This window comes from Oncorhynchus keta, chromosome 14, assembly GCF_023373465.1.
Source record: "Oncorhynchus keta strain PuntledgeMale-10-30-2019 chromosome 14, Oket_V2, whole genome shotgun sequence".
NCBI lineage: Eukaryota > Metazoa > Chordata > Actinopteri > Salmoniformes > Salmonidae > Oncorhynchus > Oncorhynchus keta.
The window spans coordinates 24012966-24028578 of NC_068434.1; the positions used below are offsets into that span (position 1 = coordinate 24012966).

Genomic DNA, 15613 nt, shown 5'->3' on the forward strand with positions numbered 1-15613 from the left:
AAATGAGTGTGTAGAGTATTAAGACTGATGGGGAAATACAGGAGCAAGTGATTTAATAGACTTTCTCAGACACAGTGGGTGGAAGAACAGAAAATCTTCTGAACCGACGTGAAGAATTGTGAGCAGAATCCCATTAACACTCCGTCCGTGTACATTAATGTTCCCTACAGACTCAGAAAAGCTCTTGCTGAATCAGCACCTTGGGGAGTTATGGGAATAGCAAATGCCTCACAATGCAGGCATCTCCAAACGAAATACAATAGAACAGTGATAGAACATATTGCATGTTATCTAAAATCATGGTGCAAAATCATGTCCCAATGTATTGTACAGTACACAAAATGGCAATGATTTAAGGTTAAACATCCCATTTGTGAAACAATGAGGGATTTCAATGACCCCAATAAACAGTCAACAACACATAAATAACCAGACATGATCAGTATGTGATACTTCACATCAATAAATGTCAACTTCCATATCATAACACAGGGTAAAATGTTCCACACCCATCTTACTTCATCTCATCTCTGTCTTTCTAAATTTGGAGAGATTACTCTTAAATACCACGTGAATTCATCTGTTTTTAAAGTCAATCCTACACAGCAGTCACTGTCCGTAACCTGTGTTTCTCACCAACTGATAAAGAGAGACTTGTAAAAACACTTCGTCCTCTAATGACTAACATGCACCAACAATACAGTCCAGGAGGAGGAAAGCAACAAATTTGCCAACACACCACATCTTCCCCTTCCCTACCCTGCCTCCTCTCTGTCGGCCGGCAGCTGGAATCGCACACACACACACGCACGCACGCACGCACGCACGCACGCACGCACGCACGCACGCACGCACACACACACACACACACACACACACACACACACACACACACACACACACACACACACACACACACACACACACACACACACACACACACACACACACACACACACACACACACACACAAACAGACAGATCACTTCCCATTCAACTGGGAATAAAAGCCATCCTGTAACTCTCGTATTCCCAACATAGCACGGTCATGTAATATGATGGTGTGGTTCCTCCCTCCCAGAGGCTCTGTTATAGCTCTACTCTACCACAGCAGCATGCAACGTTCATGCTCTGATGCACATTAGTCCAGCATGCTTTCACAGTAAATAGAGCCTGTGGTTTGAGATCACACAACACCCACACATGACAAACCACACATGACATTCTGATAGCTTTCAAAGAACGTCTGATCAGTTTGTAGAAAAACACGTGTGACTTGGGAGGTTCATTGGGAGCGTTTGGAGTTTTCTGCAGGGTCTGGATGGTGGCAGCTATGAGAGAAGCTGGCTAAATATTTAATGAAGACATCATTATCAGGTACAGGTGGCTGGTCTGTAGCATACTTCATCTCCCTGGAAGGAGAACCAAAACTGTCAGCCAAAATAACCATCATGTTCTGTCTCAGCATCAGCTATTTTTACCACTACTCTAATGGTAGTCTTAGATTCTCCCTCTGTCCCTGTGAAACCAGAATGTACTATGTTTTAATGTGTGCACTGATAGGGCCCTGCTTGGTGGGTCACCCAGAGAAAAGAGTTAACAGAATAAGCATGAATGTGTGTTTACATTAGCTGAGAATGTTTGACTTGGGCATAAACGAGTGAAAATAAATACTAAGAGTCTACATAATGATTATAATTGCAAGTATAGCCAGTGTTGATGCTGGAATTTAGGCCAAGCATCAATTATGAACACGTTTTACTTGAGTCTCCAGTTACAGTCAGATTGGAGAGAGAGGTTTATATTGAAAGCTATCAGAGTGAGATGGCAAAGGCTCCTTGTCTGTAAAGGAAACCCTTTACTCATACAGGTTAGAGACGTGATCCTGGTCTAAGAAGAAGAAAGAGGGGTAGAGGGGAGAGGGGGTCCCCACCTGGGCACACCTTGTGGCGGTCTGATGGGGAAAACAGCGAAAAAACACAAAGTACAGAGCACAATTATGGCGACTTCCAACACAAAGAAAATATGAATATGTTTGCATAAACAGGTACAATCTAAACAATACAATATTATGAATGGAGATGGGCCTATAATATATCAAACAGATGTTTCTTGTTTGCTGTAGTACTCATTTGTCAGTAACAGACAGTTGAATGCTGTTGTGGAAGTGAGAGGATCTGATCCAACTAGAAAAGGCCCTATGCCACATAGCATTTTAGGCCATAATGACACTTCATCAAGGATAATTGGGTTGAATAATGGCTTTCATTGTTCAAGGCAATGTTCATAAAACAGACACCAATCATGTTGTATTTGCCAAGAAGACACTCCAGCCACTTGTTTGGGTTGCACAAATAACAGTTTGTTTCTTCTGTACGATCAGGCATACAGTATCTAATGGACAGAGGGCACCTGACAGATGAGGAATGTCTGAAGGAAGACAGAACAATGCCATGTTGTTGAGAGATTTAAGGAAGCGACTTCCCCTAAAACACATCCTGCAACATCTCCTGAGCGGCGTTCGAGGCAGCTAGCTCCACAGCTTGTAGCAGCAGGATGGATGTCAAGAGGTGCATCCAACACAACGACAGCTGCAGATCACTGAGCCAGGCAGTTAGCACCGTGAGTCCCCTGACAGTGTACAGTAGCGGGTGACACATGGCCGTGGCGGTACGGTTCACTCACAATGAGGCAGTGGATCACATGGAGAATGAGGTCCGAGACATGCAGGGAGAATAATGTCCATCCATCAACACGGCCGGCTGTCTGTCAGAGTGGCTAGGGGAGGGTGTTGTAAACAAACACACGAGTGGGAATGGAGGCTGGAACTGTCTGGTCACAGTAAGCAGTCACCAATTTAGATACCTTGATGACACCAGTTTTGAAGACACTGTAAAGTTCCATGCAGAGAAAATGGCTTTCTTTCTTACTACCTTGTATTAGTAGTCACTGCTTAACTATGTGTGTTTTGTAATGAAAGCATGAGCTGCTATAGAGTAGAAGGATCATTCTCATCACAGCAACAGATGTATTTGTCTAGTGCAGTCCAAGTGAATATGTAGTCATGATAGGAGACAAGGAGAATGAACACTGAGGTGACATGTCCCTTGTAGCAGAGAGGAACATGGACACCACAGATGATCTATGTTCAAGCAGATGAATGTGAGAGAAGACAAGTGGATTATGAAAAGATGAACATTAGAGAAAGAGAGATGATTGTGTCCCAATGATTGAGCATAGACCCTGCTACCTCTCACACACAGAGACAGGCAAGATGAGAGAGAGCGAGTGTGAGAGGGAGAGAGAGAAAGAGAGTGAAAACATTACCCCATGAAGCTCCTTCAAGAGATCCAAGCCACAAGGAAACAGAAGAGTAACTTTGAGTCAATAGCACACAAAACACATGTACACACACACACACACACACACACACACACACACACACACACACACACACACACACACACACACACACACACACACACACACACACACACACACACACACACACACACACACACACACACACACACACACACACACACACACACCATAAAATATGGCATTTTGTGGAGGTGAATTTAACGCAATTACAACCCCTACTACTGCAAAACACACCAGGCGGTTGCTCTATCAGCATATAAACGACTAGGACATTAGGTATTCCTATTCTCCAATTGTGTTTTTATGGAACTAATGGTAAGTTCAGTCAATACCCCAGGCAGCAGCAACATTGGCAAGCATACAGGAGTAAACAAAGTGTTTCAATTGAATGGCCCTATTCTCATAACAAAAACAGTTGGACCAAAAACTGAGCCAATAATGAATACAATATTGCAGCAGTAAGAGGTAACAGACATCATTATTCAGGAGTAGATATTCTACAGTATTGTACTGATGCAAGGAATTTCATGATAAGGAACTTCTCTGATGGGAAATTACAGACTAACTAGTGTATGTAAAAATGCATGCGCAGCATGTCTACATATTTTACAACCAGTGTCTGGGAAAGTGCAATGAATCAGTTCTTTGTTCAAATTTGACGTGTGCAATTCTTCTTCTTTTTTTTAAATGAGGGGGATTATGAATGTTAGTACAAAAATATTAAACTTACGAAAATGCAAATGCCACCAGTGCTCCACTGACCACAATGAAGTCCAGAATGTTCCAGAGATCTCTGAAGTAAGAACCAGGATGGAGCAGAAGGCCCAGGTCAACCATCTGGACCAATCAGAGAGCAGGGTTAGATGTTACAGTACACTGAGTGTGGCAGAACCTCCCATAGTCCTACACCAAATGTATTAAATTAAAGCTCCCATGCAGTCTTTGACATTTTCTTTTTAAATCATAACTGTATGTCTAATACATCACTGTGTGTGTTTATTTGAATGAAAATAACTCCAAAATAGATATTTTATCATATATTTCCCTGAACCTCTTTGTCCGTTGAAATGCTCAGTCTGATCATGTGGGCTTCAGGAAACACATTTGAAGATATTTACATACACAGCTCTGACTGGCTCATAGGATAGTCTAGAACCAACAAATGAGAAAATCATGTTTTTAACTGCATTGCCCTTTTCATCAACCAGTTGACATGGTGCCCTAGTAGCAGCCTAAGCACAGATCTCCTTTACATTTGCACATATTTCATTTATTTTTTTGGTGTTTCAAATATATATATATATATATATATTTTGTTTTTATTATAATTTGTTGATAACATCACATTTTTATTGCTTATATCTAGAGTTTTTGAGCCATGGATTTGCAAGTAGACTGACTGGTTAACACTTTTTGGCTTGGCTAGCTAGTGTCATGACTCTCCTGCGAGGGTCCAAAGATCAGGTTTTCAATTAATCAAGTTCTATCAGAACCCTCTCACCCGCAGAGGGGAGGAGAGATTGATGTGGGGGTTTTGTGACACCTCATGCCCGGTCATAAATTGTATGCAGCAGAGGACTCTCTTGGCTAATTAGTATCAACCAAAGGAATGTCTTTGTCCACCAGCCCAAAACTCTAATGTCCAAAAAATACACAATATTTCTAACATCCGAATGTGGGAAATGGTCAGATGTAAAAAACTAATGTCATATTGTGTGAACCAAATACTGTATCTAAGGAAGGAAACCCCCTTTAGCTGTCACGTTTTCATCCAACCTGATGTGAATAGAATATGAATAGAATGATTCAACTATTTTTGTTAAGATAAGAATGTGATTTTGGTTTTCTAATGAGATAATGGTTTTTGATATCCTTTGCACATTAAGTAGCCATGCCCCAAGTGAGGTCAGAAAAGCCCTTTTTGACCAGAGTGCTGAGGACTGGCTAAGAATTAACACGTCAGACCAGAAAGACGTGAGACTTTTGTACACACGTTGAAATCGTAAGAAACTCAAAATCTCAATACAAAAATTAACTTACAAGACAAGGACATCGCCAGTCTGCAACTGTGCGTTTAAAGTGGTTTGGAATCAATCTGTATGGCTAAGTAGCTGTTCTTTGGAAACAGCCCATTGGAGACCAGACAACTAAGAAGAAGGACATTGTGTTCTCTAGTGGACAATCAGAGCATGTACAAGTGGCCCACAGGAAAGGCTCACCGAAACAACTTTCCGAGAGGGCTTGGTTCCGACCGAGGTAAGCGATGAACGAACGGCATTCAACTCGTACATATATTCATTATTCATTTTTTCCAAACTGGCGGCGGTTTGTGTGCAAGGTATATGATTAATGTGAAGACAGTCCTAGAATGTATCCACAATAAATTTCCCTTTTTCTCTCGCTCTCTACTTTCCCCACCCCCTTCTCCATCTCTGTGTAATAAGCCGGCATATATTGTCAGTCGCCTAGGGACCTTTGTCTCATGTAAGTGTGTATGTGTATTCTGTGTTATTATTTAGTTAGCTAGTAAATAAATAATTCAACCAATTTGTGCAGATCCAATAAGGTTACAACTGTTCAGAATGAGACTGATATGAGGTAATGATCAATAAATAACTTATCTATCTTCTCGAGTTTAATTCGGGAGATGGTAACTTGTTAAACAACTTCTTCTGTGGTGCCTTAAATCCTAATGAGTTCATTGTTACATCATTCATTTAATTGAGTTACAATTCAACATAGTTAGTGGATTAAATAAATAACAGCCATTAGATTAATGAAAGTAAAGTCACAACACTAGCTAAAAAAAATGCATCTGGACATCTGTTTCACCTGGCTGCCAATTCCAGATCTTTTGAGAACATAATTTGAGGAGTCGCCTGAAGCATGAGAGGAATGGGAGACAGAGGAATACAGCCGTGCTAAGGCCAAGGGCTCATAGTGAGGACAACTGGCTAATACTCTGAACATTGTGTGGTGAGCTTTCTGGCACCCAAAGCTGCTGAGACATCACCCAAGTAGATGCTACACAGAGTGGAAGAGGAGAAGTCCAGTGGCTATAAGACTCCGGCTGGTTCCCAGACTCGCCTTCTACAAGATCATCAGCAGACTCCATCACCATCATCAACCTTCCCCTGTCCAGCTCCCTTCACTCAAGCAATGAACTGACCCTCTCCATCTTCGGATGTTAAAGACTTGGTTGACCTGTCATGATATATTGCTTCATTGTTTTTTTTGCTCTTGAAGCACTGAGATTCTATGAAAAGTGCTATAGAAAAGTAATACATTATTATTATTAAAGGGCTCTCACTTAATAATGCATTTAATTAAACATGGGATGTGGCATGAGTCCAATACAACTATAGAAGTAACTGAGGGAAAAACAAAAAAATCAATCCTAGTCTAATATAGTGGAAGACTAAGACAGCTGCCAAAAGGATCTGAAAACATGTCATTTTCGTTCAGTCATTTAGCATGTAGTAAACATCACATGCTACCCAAGCTCTTACCTTAATCACCATCTCAAATGTGAAAACTCCCGTAAAGACGTAGTCCAGATACTTGAGCACCTGAACAGGAGAGTGAGTGCATTAGTAACTAAAAAAACACAGCTAAGAGGCCATGCAAAATGAATTATACCTCCAGCTCATTTGAACAGCTGTCTGGTCCTCTCCTTGCTTACAGATCGATTTGGAAGAAATTGGTTGTCACACCTGTCATTATTTTATTGACTGAGTCATCAGAGATGTCATGACAGTGTAGATATAAATCAGGGATCGGCAACTGGCAGCCCGCAGATCAATTTCCCCAAAATGTTGTGTATCAGCAGTTTTTATCTCGGTATGTCAGTCACTGACAGTCACTCAATTAGCACTTGTCAGCAAAAGGGCCCGCTTTGACTGCACCTCAGATTTTTTGTGGCCCCCACCCCCATCAAAGTTGTCCATCCCTCTGGTGTACATGTAGATGTACGGACTATGGCTGCCAGATTGAGGGGACGTGTGTGTGTCTGGCATGTCTGCCTGTGTGTGGTGTGTGTGTGTGTGTGTGTGTGTGTGTGTGTGTGTGTGTGTGTGTGTGTGTGTGTGTGTGTGTGTGTGTGTGTGTGTGTGTGTGTGTGTGTGTGTGTGTGTGTGTGTGTGTGTGTGTGTGTGTGTGTATGTGTGTGTGTGTGTGTGTGTGTGTGTGTGTGTGTGTGTGTGTGTGTGTGTGTGTGTGTGTGTGTGTGTGTAGACTTACATTGTTGCGTGGAGCGTTGGCCTGGACAGGGTCCTCAGCAGCCAATGCAATGCTACTCATAGATATCACTACCAGGATACACATCTCAAAGTACCGCAGGCTCACAATGTAATGACACAGACGCCGCACCCTGGAAAAGACGGAGAGAAAGACAGAGAGAGAAATATATACATAGCTAACCTGCGAGACATCATCTAATGTAAACACTGTTCCTAGTAATGGCTGGCTGCATATAGACAGGCTATCACAGTGGCTGGCCGCATATTGACAGTGTCATAACTCTCCTGTGAAGACCTGAAGGATCAGGTTGCAGTGGGTCCGCTCTACAGCGCCCTCTCTCTCTCGCAGAGGGAGGGTGGAGGGGGCCACTTTATGGCGGTCGTAAAATACTATGCTCTGTAGTGTTTGAGATTAGAATGTAAACTCTGGAACACAGAGACACACTAGAACATCAAACGTTTGAATAATTGAACAGTATTTCTGTATTCCAAGCAGTTGAAATGGTCCGTGGACACTTAAGGGACAATCATGTCGAGTTTTTTCATTTGGTGACCTCTCGAAGGACAGGAAACACACATTATTGTATCTTTGGTTGTGTCCACTTCTTAATTATGGGGTTTACATCTAAATGTTGTGAAACATATATGATTACATATGAAACTATTTGTGAAAAGATGAAATGTGATGTTAGCCTTCTAAATGAGAGGATGGGTTTTCATATAAAGTTTAACTAGTCAGTGGCTACGCCCCCTGTGAGTACATACATTTACATTGGCGTCATAGAAAGCCCCCTTCTTCCACAGAGTATAAAACCACTCGTGACAAAATTTACATTAGACCAGAAAATATGTCACTGTCGCTGCATGTTGAAATGGTTGGCAATACAAACTAGAGTCAAGATAACGCCCGAGATGAGGTCCCCACGTTGGAATGGCTCACTCTAGAGACCAAAACATGCCGGGTGAACTACAATTCTATCAAAGGACAAGACCAGAAAACATGAAGCTGTAGCTACCTGTTGAAATGGTTGGCAACTCTACAAGAGTCAAAAACGCAGGGACGAGGTCCCCACATTGAAATGGCTAAGAAATCTACAAACTAAAGATCAATTATTCAGGCTGCAGCTGTTTAAATACTTTAGTCTGGTAAATGCATTCAATCTAAGAACATTTCTGAATGGGACTCTGAAGTATCCATTATAACAACCTAAAACTCCGATGGACTCTGATCTCTGGTGGATAAACCAGAGGCTTCCTGTAGACTGACTATCCAGCAGACAGACCGGCGATCGCAGAGAGGGACAGCCAAAAATTGTAAATTGCTATTTATTTTCGGATGAGCGGTTGTTCATGTTCAAAGTATTAGCAATTGCTATGAGTGTAGTTATCTTCTCTGAGTTTCCCGCTCTTGAGTGTCCCCACCCCCTTTCATTGTCTACCAAGCCGTCATATCGGCTTAGCCCACTAGGGACTTTTCTATCAAGTCAGTAACCAATGTATGACCTATTTGTGTGTGTGTTTATGGAATTCTGTGATTGATTAAGTTAGTTAGTAAATAACTAATTAAGCCAATTTGTATATTGCTGATTCATTATCTAGGCTAGGTTTCGAGCAGATAGCCAAGGGTTTGAGACATTCAGAATATGATTGATGAGGTAATAATCCATTAATACGTGAATGTAATCGATAAGACATGAAAATATCAGAAGAGTTATATTCGGGAAATTGAAACTCTATAAACAACATATTCCCGTGGTGGACTGTGAACCATCAGATCCTCCTCTCCACCCTCTCCGAGTTGGGCATCTCCGGCGCGGCCCACGCTTGGATTGCGTCCTACCTGACAGGTCGCTCCTACCAGGTGGCGTGGCGAGAATCTGTCTCCTCACCACGCGCTCTCACCACTGGTGTCCCCCAGGGCTCTGTTCTAGGCCCTCTCCTATTCTCGCTATACACCAAGTCACTTGGCTCTGTCATAACCTCACATGGTCTCTCCTATCATTGCTATGCAGACGACACACAATTAATCTTCTCCTTTCCCCCTTCTGATGACCAGGTGGCGAATCGCATCTCTGCATGTCTGGCAGACATATCAGTATGGATGACGGATCACCACCTCAAGCTGAACCTCGGCAAGACGGAGCTGCTCTTCCTCCCGGGGAAGGACTGCCCGTTCCATGATCTCGCCATCACGGTTGACAACTCCATTGTGTCCTCCTCCCAGAGCGCTAAGAACCTTGGCGTGATCCTGGACAACACCCTGTCGTTCTCAACTAACATCAAGGCGGTGGCCCGTTCCTGTAGGTTCATGCTCTACAACATCCGCAGAGTACGACCCTGCCTCACACAGGAAGCGGCGCAGGTCCTAATCCAGGCACTTGTCATCTCCCGTCTGGACTACTGCAACTCGCTGTTGGCTGGGCTCCCTGCCTGTGCCATTAAACCCCTACAACTCATCCAGAACGCCGCAGCCCGTCTGGTGTTCAACCTTCCCAAGTTCTCTCACGTCACCCCCCGCTCCTCCGCTCTCTCCACTGGCTTCCAGTTGAAGCTCGCATCCGCTACAAGACCATGGTGCTTGCCTACGGAGCTGTGAGGGGAACGGCACCTCAGTACCTCCAGGCTCTGATCAGGCCCTACACCCAAACAAGGGCACTGCGTTCATCCACCTCTGGCCTGCTCGCCTCCCTACCACTGAGGAAGTACAGTTCCCGCTCAGCCCAGTCTAAACTGTTCGCTGCTCTGGCCCCCAATGGTGGAACAAACTCCTCACGACGCCAGGACAGTGGAGTCAATCACCACCTTCCAGAGACACCTGAAACCCCACCTCTTTAAGGAATACCTAGGATAGGATAAGTAATCCTTCTCACCCCCCTTTAAGATTTAGATGCACTATTGTAAAGTGACTATTCTACTGGATGTCATAAGGTGAATGCACCAATTTGTAAGTCGCTCTGGATAAGAGCGTCTGCTAAATGACTTAAATGTAATGTAAATGTAATGTAAATGTGCCCCGACTTCCTAGTTAATTAAAGTTACATGATTAGTTTAAATTGCGTAATTAAATTACACATAGAGAATTGAGTTGATAATATACAGTGATGATATGATGACATATGAATGATAGTGAATGATAGTCAACACTATAACAAAAGGCTAACACAATGGCTGGCTGCATATAGACAGGCTATCACAGTTTGCTGTTAATTGATCGTAGGTTTATGCAAAGGTTTACAGGAAATCTACAAAGATGGACATTTGAGTGAGTGTGTGGATTTAAAGGAAAGTGCTAGTCAATTGACTTTAAGATATGCACTATAATGTTAACAGGATTTAAAAGTGGGACCATGTGACAATGTTCTCATGGACGGCAGAGTGCGTGTGGTTTGAATGGTATGAGTTATGTAGCATATAGTATAGAGCTGCCCACGCCACGTGACCCACTCACATGTTGGTCTGGCCAAACACAAACATGGAGCTGTAGGGGAGGATGGGTCTGGGTCCGGTCCGAGTCAACGCCTCCAGGGTCTTCTTCTCCTTGTTCATAGGTATGGTCTCACAGTCTATACTGTTCACTGGGACACATACAAAGCTTTAGATACAGTGCCTTGCGAAGGTATTCGCCCCCCTTGAACTTTGCGACCTTTTGCCACATTTTAGGCTTCAAACATAAAGATATAAAACTGTATATTTTTGTGAAGAATCAACAACAAGTGGGGCACAATCATGAAGTGGAACGACATTTATTGGATATTTCAGAACATTTTAACAAATCAAAAACTGAAAAATTGGGCGTGCAAAATTATTCAGCCCCCTGAAGTTAATACTTTGTAGCGCCACCTTGTGCTGCGATTACAGCTGTAAGTCGCTTGGGGTATGTCTCTATCAGTTTTGCACATCGAGTGACTGAACATTTTTCCCATTCCTCCTTGCAAAACAGCTCGAGCTCAGTGAGGTTGGATGGAGAGCATTTGTGAACAGCAGTTTTTAGTTCTTTCCACAGATTCTCGATTGGATTCAGGTCTGGACTTTGACTTGGCCATTCTAACACCTGGATATGTTTATTTTTGAACCATTCCATTGTAGATTTTGCTTTATGTTTTGAATCATTGTCTTGTTGGAAGACAAATCTCCGTCCCAGTCTCAGGTCTTTGCAGACTCCATCAGGTTTTCTTCCAGAATGGTCCTGTATTTGGCTCCATCCATCTTCCCATCAATTTTAACCATCTTCCCTGTCCCTGCTGAAGAAAAGCAGGCCCAAACCATGATGCAGCCACCACCATGTTTGACAGTGGGGATGGTGTGTTCAGGGTGATTAGCTGTGTTGCTTTTACGCCAAACATAACGTTTTGCATTGTTGCCAAAAAGTTCAATTTTGGTTTCATCTGACCAGAGCACCTTCTTCCACATGTTTGGTGTGTCTCCCAGGTGGCTTGTGGCAAACTTTAAACAACACTTTTTATGGATATCTTTAAGAAATGGCTTTCTTCTTGCCACTCTTCCATAAAGGCCAGATTTGTGCAATATACGACTGATTGTTGTCCTATGGACAGAGTCTCCCACCTCGGCTGTAGATCTCTGCAGTTCATCCAGAGTGATCATGGGCCTCTTGGCTGCATCTCTGATCAGTCTTCTCCTTGTATGAGCTGAAAGTTTAGAGGGACGGCCAGGTCTTGGTAGATTTGCAGTGGTCTGATACTCCTTCCATTTCAATATTATCGCTTGCACAGTGCTCCTTGGGATGTTTAAAGCTTGGGAAATCTTTTTGTATCCAAATCCAGCTTTAAACTTTTTCACAACAGTATCTCGGACCTGCCTGGTGTGTTCCTTGTTCTTCATGATGCTCTCTGCGCTTTTAACGGACCTCTGAGACTATCACAGTGCAGGTGCATTTATACGGAGACTTGATTACACACAGGTGGATTGTATTTATCATCATTAGTCATTTAGGTCAACATTGGATCATTCAGAGATCCTCACTGAACTTCTGGAGAGAGTTTGCTGCACTGAAAGTAAAGGGGCTGAATAATTTTGCACGCCCAATTTTTCTGTTTTTGATTTGTTAAAAAAGTTTGAAATATCCAATAAATGTCGTTCCACTTCATGATTGTGTCCCACTTGTTGTTGATTCTTCACAAAAAAATACAGTTTTATATCTTTATGTTTGAAGCCTGAAATGTGGCAAAAGGTCGCAAAGTTCAAGGGGGCCGAATACTTTCACAAGGCACTGTACACCTCAGCAACACAGGACACTGAACTAACAGTACTAGAGTGAAAATAGATTTACGAAACTGACTGGGGATGAGTGTTAGGGTTAAGGTTGGTACTGACTGGGGATGAGTGTTAGGGTTAAGGTTGGTACTGACTGGGGATGAGTGTTAGAGTTATTGTTGGTACTGACTGGGGATGAGTGTTAGGGTTAAGGTTGGTACTGACTGGGGATGAGTGTTAGGGTTAAGGTTGGTACTGACTGGGGATGAGTGTTAGGGTTATTGTTGGTACTGACTGGGGATGAGTGTTAGGGTTAAGTTGGTACTGACTGGGGATGAGTGTTAGGGTTATTGTTGGTACTGACTGGGGATGAGTGTTAGGGTTAAGGTTGGTACTGACTGGGGATGAGTGTTAGGGTTAAGGTTGGTACTGACTGGGGATGAGTGTTAGGGTTATTGTTGGTACTGACTGGGGATGAGTGTTAGGGTTATTGTTGGTACTGACTGGGGATGAGTGTTAGGGTTAAGGTTGGTACTGACTGGGGATGAGTGTTAGGGTTATTGTTGGTACTGACTGGGGATGAGTGTTAGGGTTATTGTTGGTACTGACTGGGGATGAGTGTTAGGGTTAAGGTTGGAACTGACTGGGGATGAGTGTTGGGGTTATTGTTGGTACTGACTGGGGATAAGGGTGATCTCCCCAGGCGGGGAGGTGATGGTGACAGGGGGGATGTGGATGGCCGTCCGTCCTGTCCGTCTGACATTCCTCTGGTTGTCTGAGTCTTCAGGTATCTCTGTGCCCCACCTCTGATCTCCAGGGTCCTGCTGGGTGCTAGTGGCCATGGAGTCGCCCTCAGATTCCACATATCTGTCCCTGGGAAACAGAGGAAATGACCATAGAGCAAAACTCATTGATCTCTGGTACTAAGTAGACATCTGTTCCTCTAAAATAACGTTATGGGATATGCTTTCATCATTGCAAAATGATATGCCATATAGATTTGCAGTAGTTAACGAATATAGTCATGCAGAAGTCATCTGGAGACGTAAGAGAGAGAGCCAGGGACTGAGACAGTCTTACCTGTGGCCCTTCCCCCTCTCCCTCTCACTGTGCTCCTCTCCCTCCAGTGTGGACTTGCCCCTGTAACTGTGGGTCTTCTGTCTCCTCCTCTCCCCATTGGCCCTGTTCTCTCTCCTGGAGCATATCTCTCCCGAGCGGCCATCTTTGTGGCGTGACCTGCGCTCATCCTTGCGTCCGCTGTTGACAGTGCCATTACCCTCTCTGGCCTGTCTGTGGGAGTGGTGGTGGCGGTGCTCTCTCTCTCCCGTCCCAGTTCCCCCTCCACCTCCCTCGTCCACTGAGGTCTGCTGGTGGTGCCTCCTGCCACCCTCTCGGCTGTGCGACCGCTCACTCTTCCCCTCCTTATACCGAGTCCCGTTGGGGTCCTTGCTGCGACTGTGATGGACATGGTGCCTACCCTCTTTGCCTGAATCTCCAATCTCATTGGCCTTGTCGATGGGTCTCTCCCTGTCCCGGTGGCGCCTACGTGGCTGGGGGCCGGCTGGGTCCCCAGGGTTATCTGTCTCCTCAGGGGTCCAGGGCTTGAGGTAGCCCATGGGGCCGGGGCCATCGTGGGGCTCCACGACCAGGGGCCGGTCCAGGTGGGTCTTCATGTCAGGGCGGATGTGCAGGGCGGAGGACATGCGTAGCCTCTCCTCAGGGTCCAGCTCGCTGTACAGGGCCTCACTGCTAGCCCGCAGGTTGTGTCTCCTCAGCTGAGTGGTGCGCTGCTCCCACACTGACATCATCTTCAGAGACTTCTGCTGATCCATACTGCAGGTGGACAGACAGAGCAGAGGGACAAGGTAGTTCACCTTTAATAGGGTACACTGAAAAGCTCTCCTTTACTGCATGAGTTACATGTATTTGATGTATTTGAAGAGAAGGATAAAAACAGAATTATGGAATACATCACATATCAGAAGACATAAAACTCCTGCATGCTGAATTATATACAGCATGCAAGTACGATGGAGGTTTCTTCACAGCAAAACAGCCTGTTCCCTCTCCATTACCACAGGTAAAAAGAAAGCCTTTATGGACAGGCCAAGCATGGTAGACCAAAGCCATGCTCTGACATACTTCATTTGCGTGTCTTTAGAGTATTTTGAAATGGTTGAACACATGCATTCTAAATCAGTAGTCTTCCTACCACACGTATTCCAATAGATCATACATTACTTCCTTTGCTGTGTATAAAACAGAATTAACTTTCCTACAACAGCATGACAACTATATACAGTTGAAGTCAGAAGTTTACATACATACAGCCAAGTACATTTAAACTCAGTTTTTCCAAATTTCTGACATTTAATCCTAGTAAAAATTCCCTGTCTTAGGTCATTTAGGATCACCAGTTTATTTTAAGAATGTGAAATGTCAGAATAGTAGTAGAGAGAAAGATTTATTTCAGCTTTTATTTATTTCATCACATTCCCAGTGGGTCAGAAGCTTACATATTAGTACTTGGTAGCATTGCCTTTAAATTGTTTAACTTGGGTCAAACGTTTCAGGTAGCCTTCCACAAGCTTCCCACAATAAGTGTGGGGAATTTTGACCCATTTCTCCTGACAGAGCTGGTGTAATTGAGTCAGGATATGTAGGCCTCCATGCTCGCACACGCTTTTTCAGTTCTGCACTTCAAATTTTCTGTAAGATTGAGGTTTGTGATGGCCACTCCGATACCTTGACTTTGTTGTCCTTAAGCCATTTTGCCACAA

At 43.8% G+C, this 15613-nt stretch overlaps 1 protein-coding gene across 1 annotated transcript in view; it reads right to left on the reverse strand.

The window, feature by feature from the left end:
- LOC118394045 (voltage-dependent N-type calcium channel subunit alpha-1B-like) overlaps positions 1 to 15613 on the reverse strand; it is a 159819-nt gene that overhangs the window by 30418 nt on the left and 113788 nt on the right. The window contains exons 19-24 of the mRNA XM_052461385.1: positions 13914 to 14666; positions 13513 to 13706; positions 11071 to 11197; positions 7624 to 7753; positions 6894 to 6953; positions 4115 to 4221 (exon numbers count right to left, since the gene is read on the reverse strand). Of these exons, the coding sequence (XP_052317345.1) occupies positions 4115 to 4221; positions 6894 to 6953; positions 7624 to 7753; positions 11071 to 11197; positions 13513 to 13706; positions 13914 to 14666 (1371 nt within the window). The remainder of the gene's footprint in view (positions 1 to 4114; positions 4222 to 6893; positions 6954 to 7623; positions 7754 to 11070; positions 11198 to 13512; positions 13707 to 13913; positions 14667 to 15613) is intronic.